Source organism: Panicum virgatum, chromosome 5K, assembly GCF_016808335.1.
Source record: "Panicum virgatum strain AP13 chromosome 5K, P.virgatum_v5, whole genome shotgun sequence".
Taxonomy (NCBI): domain Eukaryota; kingdom Viridiplantae; phylum Streptophyta; class Magnoliopsida; order Poales; family Poaceae; genus Panicum; species Panicum virgatum.
The window spans coordinates 60,426,203-60,443,904 of record NC_053140.1 but is presented as its reverse complement, the minus strand read 5'-3'; the positions used below and the strand labels follow the sequence as shown (position 1 = coordinate 60,443,904).

Sequence of the window (17,702 nt, the reverse complement as noted above, 5' to 3'; positions counted from 1 at the left end):
ACCATTGTAAAGTTTTGTGATGGAGTTCATGGAAGATTGATCTCAAGTTATATATGATCACTTTACTTATGCAATTATATTGATGTATGACTTAGAGATTTTAGATGCTTGTCTTTTGCTTATTACAACTTGATCAAAGATAGATGTTTTTATGCAAAAGTTAAATACCATATCCTATCCTTACTACTAACCAAATGCATTCTCCTTGAGGTCGGGATAATATATACCCATATTGGATAAGCCCTGCGAGTACCTTTTGTACTCATGGTGCTATTGTTAAAGTTGTTGCAGGTGATCTGCAGTCGGAGGCCATCTTTGGGTACTTCTACCCCGCGGGCGGAGGTGCGGGTGAGGAGTAGATGGCCGGTGGCTATGAGAAGGGCACTATCGGCATATAGTGTTAACCTTCTATTTTGTACTATGTATGGAGTGAATGCGACGTAGAACTTTCCGCTGTAAAACTCTGAAACTTGATGTCCTTGTACTTGAACCTTTTTTATGTAATCTAAACTTTATGTACAGTTGTGCTTGTGTGACGATATCTACATATTGTGCAAGTGGAATGTGTTTAAATTCTGAGCGGTGCTCATGACACATTCTAAAAACTACCGGAATTGGCCCTTTTTAATCTAGTTGATTAATGGACGATAACTTGATTAAACGGAAAACTTGGGCCGGTTCCTCAAAGGCTCCTACCCAAGTCTCAAGCCGGAGCAGTTTTCATTAAAAATGACTCCGGCTCCTCTTTTTTTCAACTAAAAACAGCTCTTCATACAAAACGTAAACATTTGATAGGACTTCTACGGAGAGGTCGGAGCCCCGAGCCGGTGGAAACCCTACCAAACAGGGCCTACTGACTGCGGAGTTGCGACCGAACTATAGCATGAACCATTCTGTTCAGCCATCAGAAACAGCTGATGACCCACGATCATGGAGCCACAATGATCATGGATAGATCTCAGAAAGTACATGGGAACCTGATAACAGGAAATGACGCGAATCACAGCGAATTAGCCATTTGTCAGTTGGAAAAGGTAACAATTGAATGAATTGGCAGTCTTGTGTACAAGTGATCTGACGGTACAAATGCTACGGACTATGCTGCAATGAATTACATTACACAACGTGACGATCTTTCAAGAATGTGAACTGAACAAAGAACGATACAATGGGGGCTCCCCGAGTCTGAAGGGCTGACTGGCTGGTTGGGAGGGAGCAGATGAAGGAAACAATGTGGTAAACGATCAATTATCTGACAAATATGTACCGGGAACCTGATCGTGTCGTATGGTCACAACAACTGCTGCTTTTGTCAATAGGGTTTACTATGCTTGTTGTTTTCTCTCTTGAGTTGTACTTTGAGTTTCTTACCGCCTAATTGAAACCCGTTCATCATACTGATGGCTGTCTGTGCAGAAGCTGGAGAATCGTAGCTCACAAAACCTGCACCAGGTGATATAAATCGATTAGCACAGTTAAGCAAGGCTGTGCACTGCAGGATAGAACATTAAATAAAGTTTTTACCAAAGCATTTGCTGACACCCGTTGCTTTGTCTACAAACACCTTAGCACTTAGTACTCTACCAAAACTCTGAAACGCACTGGAAAGTTCTTGGTCACCATAGTCTTGTGGGATATGATAAATAAATAGATTGGCTCCAGGAGGACCTGTAACATGATAATTAGACAACGCAATAAATGTCACAATATCAGTTACTGGTAGACAGATTAATTTATTCCATAATGTGCTACAGATTTTGATAGTACAGCCTATAATCAGATCTACCAATCATTTTGCAGTATCTGTGTTAGAAATCAAGTCTTCTGATGGCCCTATGTACTTTTGTATGCTTTTGAGAAACAAAAGGAAGAAAATGTTAGTGATGAACATGACATTGGGAGAATTTATATTGAGACATAAAAAATGCATGCTAATGACAACAGCAACTATCTGCCTTGCCCAATACAGACATACAGAGTATTGAATGTGGCTAACCTTCGATCTGCCCACCAGTATTGCTTCTGGGACTAGTAGATATGGCAGAAGTGGCATTTGAATTTGGAACTTTAATCGAATTGTGAGAATTTCCAAAAGGACGATTGTTCATGAGACCACCAGGATATGATCCAGGATACTGCATACCAGGGATAGGAGGATAAGGGCTGCCTAACTGCATTGCATTAAATGACCTTTGAACAGAACTGGGGGACAGTTCAGGGTTGACTCCTCTTATTGAGTTCCCTTGATTAACAGGTTGAACCATGTTTTGGAAGGGACCTTGATTTTGCATAGGTGACAGAGGGTACTGCATAAGTCCATAGGTCCCTGGTGGCTGCACAGAAGATCTAAATCAGTACACAAATAAATTTCAAGTGGACTATTTAAGGCACAAAATTCAGTAATTTTAAGCTATACAAACAACACTTGGGTTAAAGTATTGACATCATATCAAGTAATAAAGCTTAGAAATTTCAGAACTTCGAACTAAGACCATCTTTTTTTGTTTGCAACGGTATGTAAGAACAAGCAGGAAACATCCAAATACTGAAAGATAGATGTTGTTTAAATTACATTTTCAATGTGAAGAGCGCAAGTCAACAAAAAACATCTGCAACAATGATTGATGGAAAAGTTTTGTAAAGAAAATAAACTAGAAAAAAATGAGTTGGTGTGTAGTATTAAAATTTTCTATTATAAAGCAAAACAGTGTAGAAGGTATGTCACCTGATAACTAAATCCGTTATATTGAGGCATATATCCCATCTGTAAAGCTCCAAATAGTGAAGATTGCTGCATAGGACTTGCATTGGGCATATTAGATAACTGTAGTTGAGCTTTTTGTGCTTTTCTAGCCTGTCTTTCCTTTTCTGTATCAGCCCATTTGACAACCAATGGCACACTAGAACCCTACAAATGTACCAGAACTAGTTAGTATACATTTACCAAAAAAGGGATTCATAAGTAATCCTCAAAAAAGAACATAGTTCAAACTTAAGGTGTCATATTAGCAATCCAAAAATGCAATAACAAAATAATCTCTAAATTTCACAATTTATTTACAAACTGAAAATAACTAAACTACCATAAAATTTTCGGCTCACTGCATTGCCACCTATTCAACATTTAGGTGAACAATTTTTAACATATCCCCTTTGTCTCTGTGTATTTTGATGGGCAAAAATCATTTCATGAGTAAACTTGTATTGTGCCCACATCACAAGCTAAGTCAGCACCATTTGGAAGTTATAATTTAAGTCATGTAGGATTCACTAGGCAAACTCAGGACAAGTTTAGTGAACCCAAGGGCGAGGCTGAATAGATTTGCATTCTTAAGAACCAAACTAAATCAAATATTTGCAGAAGATCTGCCAGAAACTGGATAGCTGCAAAATCCGGAATGCCATAATAGTATATATTTGACAATTCCACAGTAAATGCAAAGTATTACTTCAAACTGTTGGATAATAAATAGAAGTACATAATTCAAAGTTACAAGCTTTGATGATATGTTACCACATGAATAACAGTAATAAGAAAGCATGTAAAACTTTCATGAATTTCATGTCTCATTTGGCCAAACCTCTATTTTTAATTACCGTTCTTGTAACTGCTGGATGATAATTAGAGTATATAATTCAGTCAAAACTATGAGCTATATGCTATGCTCCACCATGCATCACAGTGATATAAATATATGTAACAACTGCTTTCGTGTCCTAACTCATTTTGTCAAACCTCTATTTTGTGCTTCCCATTTAGAGCCTCAATGGCTGCCAATGCTTGTTCTTTTGTCTCATATTTAATGAAGGCGCAGCCAGCTGGAAGAAAAAAAAAAGCAAAGTTAATTGACAATATACAGTTGAGAACTTGAGATGATAAACTGTCTAAACCAAGCGATGCTTATAACTCTATTGATAAGTAAAGCAACTTCTCCACAGGGCATTACCTTTGCTTGTTTGTTGTGAACCTCTCAAAATTTGTAAATCCTTGATATTTCCATGTTTGGAAAACAGATCAGTCAACTCAGTATCCGTAACATTTTTCGGAAGCATTCCAATGAAAAGCTTATGTTCTGGAAGTAATGACAAGTATAGATATGACCATATGAGTTCACTGTTCAAATATCAGTAAAATACAGGCAACGATGTCGTGAGCAAGATCCCCATACAAAATCACTGGCAAAGAGAAAGTTCTATGTAAAGAGCGATCATACCCAGCCTCTCCAACTCTCCATCAGCATATTTTACTTGCAAAGGACTTGATGCCTAAGTTAAAGAGAGAAACATAGAAGAGTGTCATCATAGTGTCAAAGAAAGTGTCACACATATCACCATACCCAAACAAGGCATCAGAAGAGTAGCTATACTAATAAGAGAACAGTAGTAATGGGCAAGTGTCTCAGTGGCTCCACAAAGTCAGTGTTTACCAACTACCAAAAATTTCAAATTTTGCCCAACATTAGGATGTGGATCCCTAACCACCAATACTTTATAGCATGTTTTCTATCGCCATCCTTATTTGGCGAGCTTTTGCCTCTGCTAGTCTCATGAAATGATGCAATGTTACTTCGTATATTTTAACAAAAAACCCAAATCAGCAGAAGTGGGATTAGATACGTAGTCATTTTCTTGATGCTTTTCATTGGGTGAAGACAGCTAAGATACCTATATCAGCAGGAGTGTTGATGCATTTTCATTACATTTTAAATCTAGTCCAAAAGCTTTACGCATACCCAGTTGTTTCATCTATCTAAAAACTTTGGTCATGTTTGATGGGACAGAGGCCACAATAGACCACACTAAGAGTCAGGTTGGCTATAAGTCCATTGTTTGGTTTGGGCCATCAGTTAAGTGCACCACTAACCTTGAGCTACAAAAAGTTCATTTACCATACAAGATGGATGCAAAAGTGTTACTGGTGGTCTAACTTCTATTAGGTGTGCCACGTCAGAGACAAGCCTAGGCCATTATATGGTTGGTGACCAGAAGTCAGTTGTCATAGAAACTAGTTTCCCATAAAAACCATACTTCCTCATGAGCAATTCAACAGGTACGGTTCTTGACACTACAATTGACTAAATACAAATTTTGTTAATCGGCCGAAATGTTTGTCTAGCTTCTGTTGACAGATGCTACACAAGATCATACTTTGTGGAGGACAGAACTCAGAACTTCCTCCTGAGCTTGTGTTTATTAATCAATACACAAATTGCCTACAATTTCAAAATTACACCCCACATAGGTATATTCTGCATCAACATGCCCACTATCTGATTACACCTGAAAGGAAATCTTAGAATTCCTCCTGTCCTACATAAGAGTAATTGATTCCTTAGCTAATGCTGGAAGTTATAGACATTTATGTTTCTCGAAAGGAGGCTGAACCGGCTAACTTTGATAAATACCATAATAGCATCCGGCAGATGAGCAGGCACTGATCTTACAGAATGGCACGATAAGATGTACTTCACATATAGAGCACAAAATCACATTCCTAATGTAGTGACAATCCACTTTATCCTACTCAGAGTAGCAAACAAAAGATTTCCTAAAGAGTAAAGACTAATAAAGGGTTCTTATTGTTTTGTCTACTTGCTCTTAAAAGCACTATTGTGTATCTGCATTAGAACAGGTTCCAACCAAAGAATGGCATAGCAAGACCAACATTGCAGAAAGAACTCACTGAAGGGAGGTTAAAGTACATATTCTTTCTTATCCAATGTACAAGAAGGAAAAAAACGATTGCCACTGGGATTAACACTATTCAGACATATCCTTGAAATCAGCCTGATGAAATAATGAACAAAATCTAGAAACAAGACTAGAATGGATTCACATCCTGCAATCATTTGTGCATTCCCCTTGAGGCGTTGACAAACTAAAGATGGTTAATCCATAAAATTTGTGTGAGTCCAGAAATGTTGCACAAAGCCACTTCGAAATTTTCGAACACCCACCAAAGTCGCAGTCACTAGATTAAATTTCCCCACTGTCCCACCAAAGATTCATTTTTTTTAGGGTCACCGGGGGGGGGGGGGGGGGGGGGAGCATCCCCCACCTGAATTTTCATTGATGGGCTTTTTGAAAGCCAAACAGCTATTACAGACTAGTTTGAGCAATTGCAGTTGAAAACATAGCGGGGAGGAAAACATACATTAACTGAACAGCTAAAGGCATACATTAACTGACAATGTGGCCCCTGCCAACCAGATTTTAGGACATTCATAATTTGTGATCACCAGAAAGAGCTTAAGGTGGTACAGTAGATTCAGTTGCTGAAAATGACGCCTAGGCAGATGCAAGGAGAGACATGCTAACAGAGCACGATTAGAATGCTCACGTACCCCAGGGAGCGTGCGCTTGTTGTGGTAGGCATTCACTGCCTTGTCAGCTTCTTCCCTTGTGGGGCATATGAGGAAGCAGCAACCTGCGTTATGTTCAAAGCATGTAAAACTGATGTCAAATCAACAAGCAGATGGACACAATGAAGCAAACACTGTCAGGTTGGAGCTGCACAGAGGCGAAGGTAGTTGCACTAGAAGCAGAAAACTGGCTTGTCAATGTGCGACTGCGACGTAACAAACAGTTTTCAGGGGGGGAACAAGGAAATGTTTCTAATTTTGCAGAAATGAACATCCCAACCAAATATCCACATCTGAACCAGAAATACTTGAGTTTTCCTGAAGCCAACCCAAGGCAAGCAGCTACGAATAGCAAAAATTCCACGCAAATATAGCACATTTAAGCCTGCATTGCTCCAAAACAAGCTCAAGCCATACCATACGCGCATATTTATTTATTTATGTTTTTTTGGCAAAAATCCCACATGAAAATATGGAGCCAGCGAAATGTGAATTTAAAAAACAGAAACGCAACAGGCAAAATTTTAGCTCAGGCATTGGAGCGCATACACCAAGGAACACAATTCAGACCTAACAAACTCAAATTTGTGTTGAAACACCCACCAACCCGAGAATTCGACGCGAGATCTCCCTCCAGCATTGGCGCAAATCGAACCCCACTAGTAAAAAAGCAAGTCAAAACGCTAGAAATTCGAACCGCAAAGCTCAGATTCCTCCGAGGGCACCGCCCCAAAACGCGAGCAAGCAAAAACACCTCGAGAGAGCACGAGAGCTCTTGGCAGCGCGGCATTACGCCAAATCGAGCCGTGGCAAGCGCCCCGGAGCGCGAGCGAGGGTGGCGAGCCCAGATCCGGGCTCACGGATCCGCACCTCGGGAGACCTTGGTGACCTTGTCCTTGATGACGGTGACCTCGTCGACGGCGGCCACCTCCCGGAACAAGGCGAGCAGCTCGGCCTCCGTCATGTGCTTGGGCACCTGCCCCACGAAGAGCTTCACGCTCCCCTCCTCGCCGCCGCCTCCCTTCCCTGCTGCTTCTCCTACGTCCGCGGCCGCCGCCGCTGACGCCGCGGCGGGCGGCGCGGCCTTCTCGCCGTCCTCCGCCATTGCGCGCCGGGCCTGCTAGGGTTTCCGCCGGAGACTTTGTCGTCGCCCGCCGCTCGTCGCTGCGGTTGCTGGAATTGTTTTTGGGTTTTTAGGTGGTGGAGGGGAGGAGAGGCGATGGAGTTGGCGTCCGGGGCGGAGCAATTAATAATTGCTAATGGATATGCATGCAGCAGTTGGAGGCTCCCACCCTACTTGTTGCAATGATGACCTGAGCAGAGCAGCCTCTCTCTCTCTCTGGAGGGGGTGTTTTTTTTTCTGTGTGTTTTTAGAAGAGAGCTCGGCTGGGTTTAGTTCCCATGAAAAAACACTGTAGCACTCAAAAGTGCACTGTACCACTTTTGTATCACTTTTCTTTTATTTTTGGTAAGTATTGTCCTACTATGACCTAACTAGACTCAAAAGATTCGTCTCGCAACGTACATCAAAACTATGCAATTAGTTTTTTAATTTACCTACATTTAGTACTTCATGCATGAGTCATTTGTTATATTTAATGTTTCGACGTGATTTCGATGTGATGGAAAGTTTGGAGTTTTTGTGGGATCTATGCACACCCCTCCTAGCTACTAGCTTGAGAAGAGGTTTGTCCTTGTGATCTTCCTTGGCTGCAACGGTTTCAAGCAGGAGGTGTGTGTCTTTTTTTTGTTTTTCTTTAATTCCTTTCTGAAGGAAAAAAATGGTTTCTTCATCTTCTGTAGTGCAACTGTGCACAGGCTTGGATTTTATGCTCATGTGTCGTGCTCAAACTCTGCAGTTACTATTTCAGCGGTAACTAAGCACATTTAATTGAAATGGTGTGGGTAAAAACGTGTGACGGGTCAACCTTCATCGTGCCGCTTCTTTTTTACTGTAAGCGGGAGCAGTGGCAATTGGTGCATAGTAGGGTTGACTGGAACATGGTAGTGGAGGTCATGTCAACTCGTGGACCACTTCAACATTCAAACATGGCATGATATTTTTTTTTTTGGAAAATGGAGGATTGTAAAGCCACTACTGAAAAGAAAATATTACCACCCATAGGCTCAAGCTGACTACTCATCATGATTGATTGAAATCAAAGGGAAAAAAATTCCAGGCAGGATGAGGAAGATACCCAAAACTGATAACCAATCATGTGGATTTTCTCGAGGCATATCTATCATGGAAAATTCTCGTCGACGTTTTCAGTAGTGCATGACACGGGCCTGTCCAGTTATTTCAAATTCAAGCTACTAAAAGAATCATTATCCTTTCCTGAACTTACCTATCAATCGTGGTGTCAAAACTTGGGTTCCACCGTGCCCATGAGAGATGGTAACAAAAGAAGGCCCTGGACCCGAGGAATGGTGGACAAGGACATGAAGGCAGCAAGAGACACCCTCACACCCATGACAATCGGAACCCTCGCTGTCAATCCTCCCACAACAGAGCTGGCATGTCTGCTCCTCCAACTCAAAGCCATCTGAACTTTGCTTGGCCCAGGAACACATGAGATCAGGTGTTTGGCATTCACGCACCTGAATGAAACGTGAAATTACTGCAGGGTCCAGGGGGATTATATCATGGGGGGCTGATCCACATGCTAATCTTCAGAAACGACAGCCATATGTGGGTGGATGATTAGAAAGATGTGGATGCTGGACAACTTATTAAACTTTATCAGAGAAGGCTAGGAGAAAAGGGGAAGAACAAACTGTTAGGGTAGGGGCAAGAGGCACTAGACCCTGGATGGCTCGATCTGCTTTTGATGATGCCATCCTCGTCTCGTCAGTGTGATAGTACGGCGCAGATGTGTCCGAATGATTTGGGGCACTGCTGCAGGGCGCAGACCCAAAGCTCCGATTGGAGGATGCTCCTTCTTTCATGATACTTAGGGTCTGTTTAGTTCGTTTTATCTGTAAACGCAAAAAAAAATTGCGTGGGAATCTTGCAAATTTAAAGTACTAAATGAAGTTTATTTACAAAACTTTTTGCACAGATGAGTTGTAAATAAATCGCGAGACGAATCTAATGATGCTAATTAATCCATGATTAATCAATAATTAGTGGATGGTTACTGTAGTATCACTGTTGTAAATCATGGATTAAATAGGCTCATTAGATTCGTCTCGCGATTTACAGCCCAACCATGCAAAAAATTTTGTAAATAGACTTCATTTAGTACTTCAAATTAGCAAGATTCCTTTTCACTTTAATACGTTTACGGGGTGGGAACTAAACAGGGCCTTAGCTAAGGCCGGTCTTTATCAAAGCTGATGGATCCATAAATGGATGCTTGGGCCGTGATATATATCTTAGGGCACTTTCAAAAGGAAAAACAACCCATTATCGATGGCAATTTGATTGAACTGTTGTAGAATAGTTGTCAGTAACTTGGTGTTGGTTTGTACTAGATTTGTAACAGACACCACTCTGCATGTACATGAGGCTGATTCTATCAATCCTTTTGCTAGGATCCAATTCACAGGTTCTAGAAGTACTTTATCCATTATTTTTAGCAAGCGTATTAGGATTTTAAAAAGCCAAGCTCTATAGCTGTTTACCCAAAAATAGTCAATTACGAAATATCCATGGCAGTTGCTGATATAATGTAAGATAAACTGAAAATGGCCGAAGGGACAAGGGAGTACTTCTGATGTGGGTTCAGATTGAGAGTAGCAGCAGCCGTAGTCCATAAGCCTAGCTATTTACGCGTATATCTTTTTTTTTTGTAAGAGAACTAATGAGCTATGTATAGCTCTTCCCTGCAAAGGTAGGTAAGGTACTGAAGGTGACCGGAGAATACCACAGCAGACAGCACGAAGGTACCAAAAAGGACTGTACAAGCCGACAGATCCCTTTCTATGAGAGAGGGCAATTTGCTGCAGACTAGAATAGTAATTCTAGGCTGGCTTCCAGTGTGGCCACATGCTCTGTGTCCCCATGGCCTGTAGAGCCTGGCCGTCGTACGCAGCACAACGACCGCATCCAGTTGCAATTGCAAGCTAGCGAGTCAACCCATAACCACCACCAATCTGCCAGTTCTTCCTGATAAACCTCTTGTCATGTCATGCCCACAGCTAAGCTAGCACAACCTGCTTCCTAATTGCACAATTGGCGCCAAATGCAGCCTGGCGTTGATTGCAAATGGTTGCTGTTTGTGTGTGAGATGATACTAAATTCTCTTCCGTTTTGTTTAACCCAAAGCATCTGACACACTCCTTTCTCAATTCAAGCTAACGGACCGGCTGTAGGCAAACAGGCAGGAAGTCTCCATCTGTCATCTGTGATGCTCTCACCTCATGGACGTGCGCATCCAATTTCCATTTTGTAGTAATTCTTTTTCTACAAAAATTCAGGCACATCACCAGGGGAAGAAAAAGAAATAGCAGACACTCACCACAGAACCTCACAGCCCAGTGTCAAGCTTACCGGCCCAGCCCACAAGTATCTGGCTATCTGCAACGCTCGAGCTACACTGAACATGATAGTGAGTCTGATTGGTTCGCTTTAAAATTTTGCCGCACCAAAATGATATGCCGATAAAATTTCAGTAGCTACACAGCAGCGGCAGATTGCTAGGCAGCTGCAGCTGCAGCGCTGCAGAAAAATCACTGCCACAAGCCCCCAACTATAGCAAGTTACTATAAACTTTTTAAACCTTAGACCAAAACTAAGGGCCTGTTTGGCTCCAGGACTTTTTCCAAAAGTCCCTATCACATCAAAAGGAATCTTACTATTTTATATTATTAAATAAAATCTGTTTATAAATGTTTTTTGACAGCTGAGTGCTTTTTCGCGAGACGAATCTAATGAGCCTAATTAATTCATAATTTGCTACAGTGATGCTACAGTAACCATTCGCTAATCATAGATTAAGATACATCATTAGATTCGTCTCTCAGTTTAGCCCCAGGGTTCTGCAGTTAGTTTTATAATTAATATTTATTTAATACTTCTAAATACTAAAAAGTCCCTGAGACTTTTTTGAAGTCCCTGTTCCTAAACACCCCCTAAGTTACTAGAAACCTTACAAGGGAAAAAATATTGGTTGTCATATTTCGACACCAAACCAAATGAGTACATAAAAATCTTACCCGCAATTTAGCAATACCTATAATTTGATATTGCCTATTATTTGGCTTGCCATGATTTTAGTCTGCAAAACTTACATCCAACCAATCAGGCTCGTAGAAACTCAAGGCAGTGTCAGAAAAAAAAAAGAGAAAAAAGAAGAGCAATGAAGCCATGTGCAGGCAACGGGGAGCATTGCCATGGCGTAGACCTCCACCTCCAAGTCCAGCCATCAGATAGAGAGCTCAGTTCTTGACGAACTGGAGGCCGTTGGCCTGGGAATAGCGCTCCATGAAGCGCATGAAACGGTCCCAGTCCCTGGGCGTGCGCATGACGTACTTGGCCTCGATCCGCGCCGGCTTCCCGTTGACGAACTTGGTGCTGACGTCCACCGACTGCAGCACGCCCTCCTCGTCGATCATGTAGAACCCCGTGATGTCACCCAGCTCCGCCGACGAGTCGAACACCGACGGCTGCTCGAAGGTGAAGATGGCCACGCCGTTGGTGCCGTCCCGGGACTTGGTCAGCCGCACGTCAGGGATCGTCTGCTCGTCTGTGCCCTGGATGAACTGGATCGACGGCTTCGCCATCATCACCACCTGCACCGGCGACGACCGCGGTGTGCTGCACGGCCGCGGCTGCGACGACCGCCGGCACTGCAGGGACACGCCGTTGAAGGACGACTGCAGGCTCTGCTGCTGGCTAGCGGCACCTGAAAATAGATAGGAACAGGGTGTGAGATGCTCCATCGTCAGATTGGCAGTAATGTCAGGTTAACTTCCGGAGCAGAAATTGATCTTGAGACCCCGGCATGGCAATGTTAAACATGGAAGTAGAGAGTACTTTAAGACAACGTAGCCAGAGAACTAAAATGGCCTCCGTGCACATATATAGCAAATAATATAAACTGAAACAGAGTTACACATGCAACTGAATGACTTTATTTTTTTTTTTGAAGAATACTGAATGACTAATTCCATGTATGTATTTTTTTGAGAGAGAAACAGGAGGGTGCTAGAATAAAAAAAGTCTAGGAAAAATTACAAAGAAACAAACAAACAAACAAAAGAAAAGAGCAAAAAGACAACAGAAAAGGGTACAAGAATAAAGTGCCTACATACAGGTATGTATTTTTCATACGGCCATACAGGTGTAGAACAAAGGACACACAAAAAAAAACAAGGTACAATGCATCATGCATGCTATTATGCTAGAGATGTGCACATTCAGAAACTTAGGGTCATGCGATTTTTAAGATGCATAAACCGGGTTGATCTGTAGACCGAATTAATCTCACCCCTTACAGGTCCTCAAGGTCATTTGGACAAGTTAGTGTGAGAAAGAAAAAAGAAATGGCTCCCTGATGTGTGCGTAAACAGGCAAGCCCGATGAATATCTTCTCTTTCTGGAACACTTCCTATGAATTGACAATATTCACATCATCACATGGGCAATCCTGTTTGTGCGTGCTTAGAAGAGATAGGGATCGACTCCATTAACTCCTAAACCCCGTCCCAAAAAAATTTATGCATCTTGGTTAAGCAGCAGCCTGAACACTGCGCCGAGTAAATATCTTTATGCACACATCCTTTTGTTTGTTCATAGGACTGACTACCAATTCATCATAAAGCTAGCTACTCCAAATATCTTTCTTTACAGTTCCTGATGCAGCTCCCTAACCACAATTTACCCCCAAACTCAATGACACCCTTAAGCATGATGCAACACAGACCAACATATTTTGCAGGCAAATATTAGCGCATTGCTCCTAGGCACCCAGAAGTTGATTATCCTACATGACTTGGACAACAAAACAGAAACGGGAATGCAGTTTCAAAGGGGATTGTACCTGCAATGTACTTACGGGGCTGTGCCCGTGCTGAGACTGGCGAGCCAACGGCGAGAGCCTTCATCACCGCGGCCATCCTGCAGCCTGGTGTCCAGAGGGCTTGAGGCAGCTGGCCGGGGAAGCTGGTGTCCAGAGGGAAGGAGAGGAGAGGGGAAATGAAGGGGGGAGCTGGGGGTTTGAGTGGTGCAGAGGGTGGTGAGAGTGAAAGGGGTGATTGGGTGGTGGTGTGTCCAAAAGACAGCCATCCATCATCCACTGTGGATTTTGGTCCTTCCTTCTAACAACTGCTACTTCATGTCAACCTCAAGTTTTCGAGTATTTGCAAGTATGCCCTTGCCACTAGATGGGCCCCGCATGGCAGCGAGAATAACCAATCATCCATCCATAACCCACTCTCTCTGCCTGCCCTCTTGCTCTCACCTTGTCCTCCTGCTCTACCTGCTTTTGGCTGGCCGGTGGCGAGGTAAAGCAGCAGCTTTCGCTGAATGACTGGTGGCGAGCGCTGATGTGCAAGGCCGGGAGCTGCCACAGGCAATGGGTTCGCAAGCAGTGACGGCCAGCAATCAGTGGGCCCGACCCACCTCCCTTCTCCTCTGCGCCTCGTCTTCTTCGCTCCGATACCCACCTCGGCCACCACAGCCGCTCGAGCAGGGCCGAGGGCTTCCCCTCAGCAACCTGAAGCTAGTGCTGGAAGGCGGAGTTTTATCAAATGATTTTCATCACTGACACACGGTGTCCAGAAGCAATATTTGAACTAGTGATGTAATAGAGCTTTAAATTCTTCCATAAAATTTGATTTTTTTTAGCTTCAAATAGCTAGGGGAAACAAAATGCAAGTCTTAATTCTATTTGAGGGTAGAGTGGACTAAAAAGTGCTTAAATTCTGGTCCATTTGCAGTTAGATACTTGTATAGCTAGTTCTACAAGGGTCAACAAAGAAAAAGAAGTGAATCGAAGGACTATTAATCTTATCAAAACCAGATATAGAAAGTTGTACCATGTAGTAAAACTTTCGACCAGAGTAGGCAGCAGAGCCTTCGAGTCAGATAACTGTCTCACAGTTGGGAGAACCTGCAGCAGGTTCGGTAAAGTGAACAGCCTTCTTTTGTAATTCTTGGCACTCTATTGCTTCCATGGTTTTGGTCCACTTTTAACCAACAATGCTATGACCACGGGGCTTCATCAGTCCTTTATCTTGCAAAATGCTCCTTACTTGGACAGCACCACTCCACATGTCTCTATACCCATAAAGGTTCGAAATAGTTACATAATATCCACTATTTTCAGGCTCCAAATTTAGCAAATGCCTCGCGATGGATTCACCCATCTTGAGTTCACTCTTGCTACTGCAAGCATTTAGCAGTGCACCCCAAACACCATGTGCTTGTTGGGATGGTAGACTCTCCACAAATCTGTGTGCTTCCTGCAGCCGACCAGCCCGCCCAAGCATGTCTACAATGCACACATGATGTTCTGGTGTTGGGATGATCCCAAATTTTTCTGACATAAGGTGGTAATACTTCCATCCTTCATCAATAAGCCCAGAGTGACTGCAAGCTGACAAAAGAGCAATAAAAGTGCTTCTCGTTGCTTTCGTTCCAGAATCAATCATCTTCCAGAAAAGCTCTATGGATCTCAATCCATGGCCATGGAAACCAAAGGCTGATATCATGGAGTTCCAGCCAGCAATTGATTTTTCAGCAGAAGCTTCAAATACTCTGACAGCAACATCCAGTCTTCCACACTTGCAATACATATCAACAAGTGATGCTGAAATAAAAATATCTTTTTGCAAACCAGACCTGACCACATGCCCATGTATGCTCTTTCCTAGTTGATAACCCCCAAGTTGTGTGCAGGCACATATAATACCAACTATGGATGTTTCATTTGGTACACAGTCTTCCATCTTCTGATAGAACTGCAATGCCCGCCATCCTTTGTTATCCTGCACGAAGCCAGAGATCATACAATTCCAGGAGCACAAATTTTTATCTCCCATGCTATAGAAAACTAACTCAGCACTTTTAGTATCTCCGTAGCGGAAGTACATGGCTAACAATGCATTTTTCACCCTCAAGTTGGAAGCAAGCAATTGCTTCAAGATCATGCAGTGGATAGATTTCCCTAGTGACTGCAGATTAAGGTTTCCACATGCCGACAAAATACTAACTAATGTAATACTGTCAGGATTTATAGGCAAAGAGGAATGCATGAACTGGAAGGCTTCCAAAGCATCTTTGTAGAGTCCATTCTGTGTACAACCAGCTATGATTGTATTCCATGAAACAATATCTGACACCGGTATTATTCTTTCTATCAGCAAAAAGGCAGCCAGTGGGTCACCATAGCTTATATACATGTGTATCAACGCATTAACAGCTGAAACTTCACTAGCAAATCCACACTTCAAGGTGAAAGAATGAAGTGATTTGCCAAAGCTAGGTTCTTCCACACTAGAGCATGAAGGTATGATAGCTAGCATAGTGGTCAGGCTACAGTGCAAGCCCTCAGAAAGCAACCCTTTGAACATTGATTGTGCCTCTTCTCTCAGTAAATCATTTCTTGAGTAACCAGAAATCATTGTGTTCCATGATATCAAGTTTCTTCTTGGCATTGTCCTAAACAACAGGCTCGCGGTAGATGGCTCGTCGCAATTCAAATAGAAATCAAGTAAGCTGTTCCCTGTGGACGGATCCTCATGAAGAAATCCTTTTCTGAGTATGTATCCATGAACTGCTTTTCCTTCAGAAAGTAGGCCTTGATCACCACAACCTGAAATTATGGTGACCAAAGTGGCAACATCTGGCTGGTACTCCAATCTCATTTCCCAAAAAGCAGTAAGGGCTTCGCTTACTCTGTCATTCTCCACCAGCCCCTTGATCATAGCATTCCATGATACCAAATTCTTGTTCAAAGTGCTAGCAAATACCTTCACAGCAGACTCTGGCAGCCTAAACTCAGAATAGAATGTCATCAGGGAGTTAGCCACTGAGCAAGATGCAGTGTCCTCATAACCGAGTTTGACCGCACAGCTATGAACTGACTCCCCAAAGGAGAAGAGATCATCCAGACGAGAGCAAGCTGAGAGGACAGAAGAGAGGCTCACCTCATCTGGCTGAAAGATGGAACGGGTCATTTCCTTGAAGTACGAAGCTGAAACCTCAGCAAATCCGTTAAAAATGCTTCCACTTATCACAGAGTTCCATGAGGTGGTGTCCCTGCAGGGCATCATCCTCTGAAACACAACCTCTGAGGAGTAAAAATCGCCACATTTTGCATACATGTCAATAAGGGCGTTCCACAGGCTCAGGTGATCAGCATCGAGGCACCTCTTCGCCGCCACGGCATGAAGCGCCATCCCGTGCCCCAGGTTACCCGCGCGGGACGCCCCCGACAGCATGACGACCACCGTCGTCGAATCAAACTCCCCGAGCTCGCGCGCCATCCGCCGGAAAAGAGCCACGGCATCGTCGTGCCGGCGACTCAGCGTCAGGGCGCTGATGGCCGCGTTCCATAGGATCACGTCGGGGGCGACGGCCTCGCCGAACAGCGCCCGCGCGGCGCCCGCGGCGCGCGCCCTGGCGTACGCCGTGAGCAGGGAGGTGCGCACGGGCGGGTCCAGCACGGCGCCCGACTTGACAGAGGCGCAGTGGAGGGACGCGACGACGTTTGCGTCCCCGGTGGAGGAGGACGCGGCGAGGGCGCGCACGATGGCGCCGGCCCTCCTGCGCGGCGCTTCGTCGAGCAGGTGGTGGGCGTCGGCCGTGGGCGCATGGTGAGAGGAGGATGCGCGGGCGGCGAGGACGACCGGAGGTCTGAGAGCCGAAGAGATAGGGAGAAAGTTGGCGGCCAGTAGGCTCGGAGTTTGGCGTCGCATCCACTGCGGCAGTGCGTCGATGTTCCGGTGGTAGGCCGGCGGTGGCAGCTCTGCTCCGGCGGCATGGGAGGCTTGTGATTTGTGACGTTGTGATCCTTCAGAAAGAGGGGCGGCGGGCCACGAGGGCCGAAATTTCCCTATCCGCCTGACAGAAACACATGATTTTGACCTGGCCCACTACTCACCACGTTTTTGTTTTGCCGTACAGCCCGCATGTTTAGGAGTCCAACTGGTGGGGTGGGCCGTGGGCCGTGGCCCGTGGGCGGCAACCACATCCCAGGATATATTTTAAATTAAAATCGCTAAACATGTTGAAATTCAGACCAAATTTCAAAATAGTAGTATGACGCCAGTTCTCTGATCCAGATGAAAAATATAGTCTACGGGGAACTGTTCTACTATCTTATTTGAGGCCACCGGTAAAGGTAATCGGTTTATTCTGTAGGCACCAGCACCACTAGCTCCGGCCTTCAA

The 17,702-nt window shown here is 43.8% G+C and overlaps 3 protein-coding genes across 4 annotated transcripts; all 3 read right to left on the bottom strand.

Moving 5' to 3' along the window:
* Positions 1–991: 991 nt before the first annotated feature.
* On the bottom strand, positions 992–7,695 carry LOC120709203 (RNA-binding protein BRN1-like). Its single transcript, XM_039994750.1, has 9 exons — positions 7,233–7,695; positions 6,345–6,427; positions 4,215–4,266; positions 3,948–4,073; positions 3,737–3,819; positions 2,726–2,908; positions 1,997–2,333; positions 1,525–1,668; positions 992–1,443 (listed from the first exon to the last, which is right to left on the bottom strand). The coding sequence occupies exons 1-9, from the start codon at positions 7,465–7,467 to the stop codon at positions 1,313–1,315; spliced, it is 1,374 nt and encodes a 457-aa protein (XP_039850684.1). The 5' UTR covers positions 7,468–7,695; the 3' UTR covers positions 992–1,312.
* Positions 7,696–11,506: 3,811 nt separating this feature from the next.
* Positions 11,507–14,484, bottom strand: LOC120709202 (photosystem II reaction center PSB28 protein, chloroplastic-like). 2 transcript variants are annotated; one of them, XM_039994748.1, is made up of 3 exons: positions 14,346–14,484; positions 13,349–14,035; positions 11,507–12,211 (listed from the first exon to the last, which is right to left on the bottom strand). In XM_039994748.1, exons 2-3 carry the CDS (start codon positions 13,422–13,424, stop codon positions 11,745–11,747), a joined length of 543 nt encoding a protein of 180 aa, XP_039850682.1. In that variant the 5' UTR covers positions 13,425–14,035; positions 14,346–14,484; the 3' UTR covers positions 11,507–11,744. The 2 variants fall into 2 exon arrangements, with proteins under 2 accessions (XP_039850682.1, XP_039850683.1); XM_039994749.1 differs by having other exon boundaries at positions 13,364–14,035.
* Positions 14,223–17,357, bottom strand: LOC120709201 (pentatricopeptide repeat-containing protein At4g19220, mitochondrial-like). Its single transcript, XM_039994747.1, has one exon. It carries the CDS (start codon positions 17,226–17,228, stop codon positions 14,499–14,501), a length of 2,730 nt encoding a protein of 909 aa, XP_039850681.1. The 5' UTR covers positions 17,229–17,357; the 3' UTR covers positions 14,223–14,498.
* Positions 17,358–17,702: the final 345 nt, after the last annotated feature.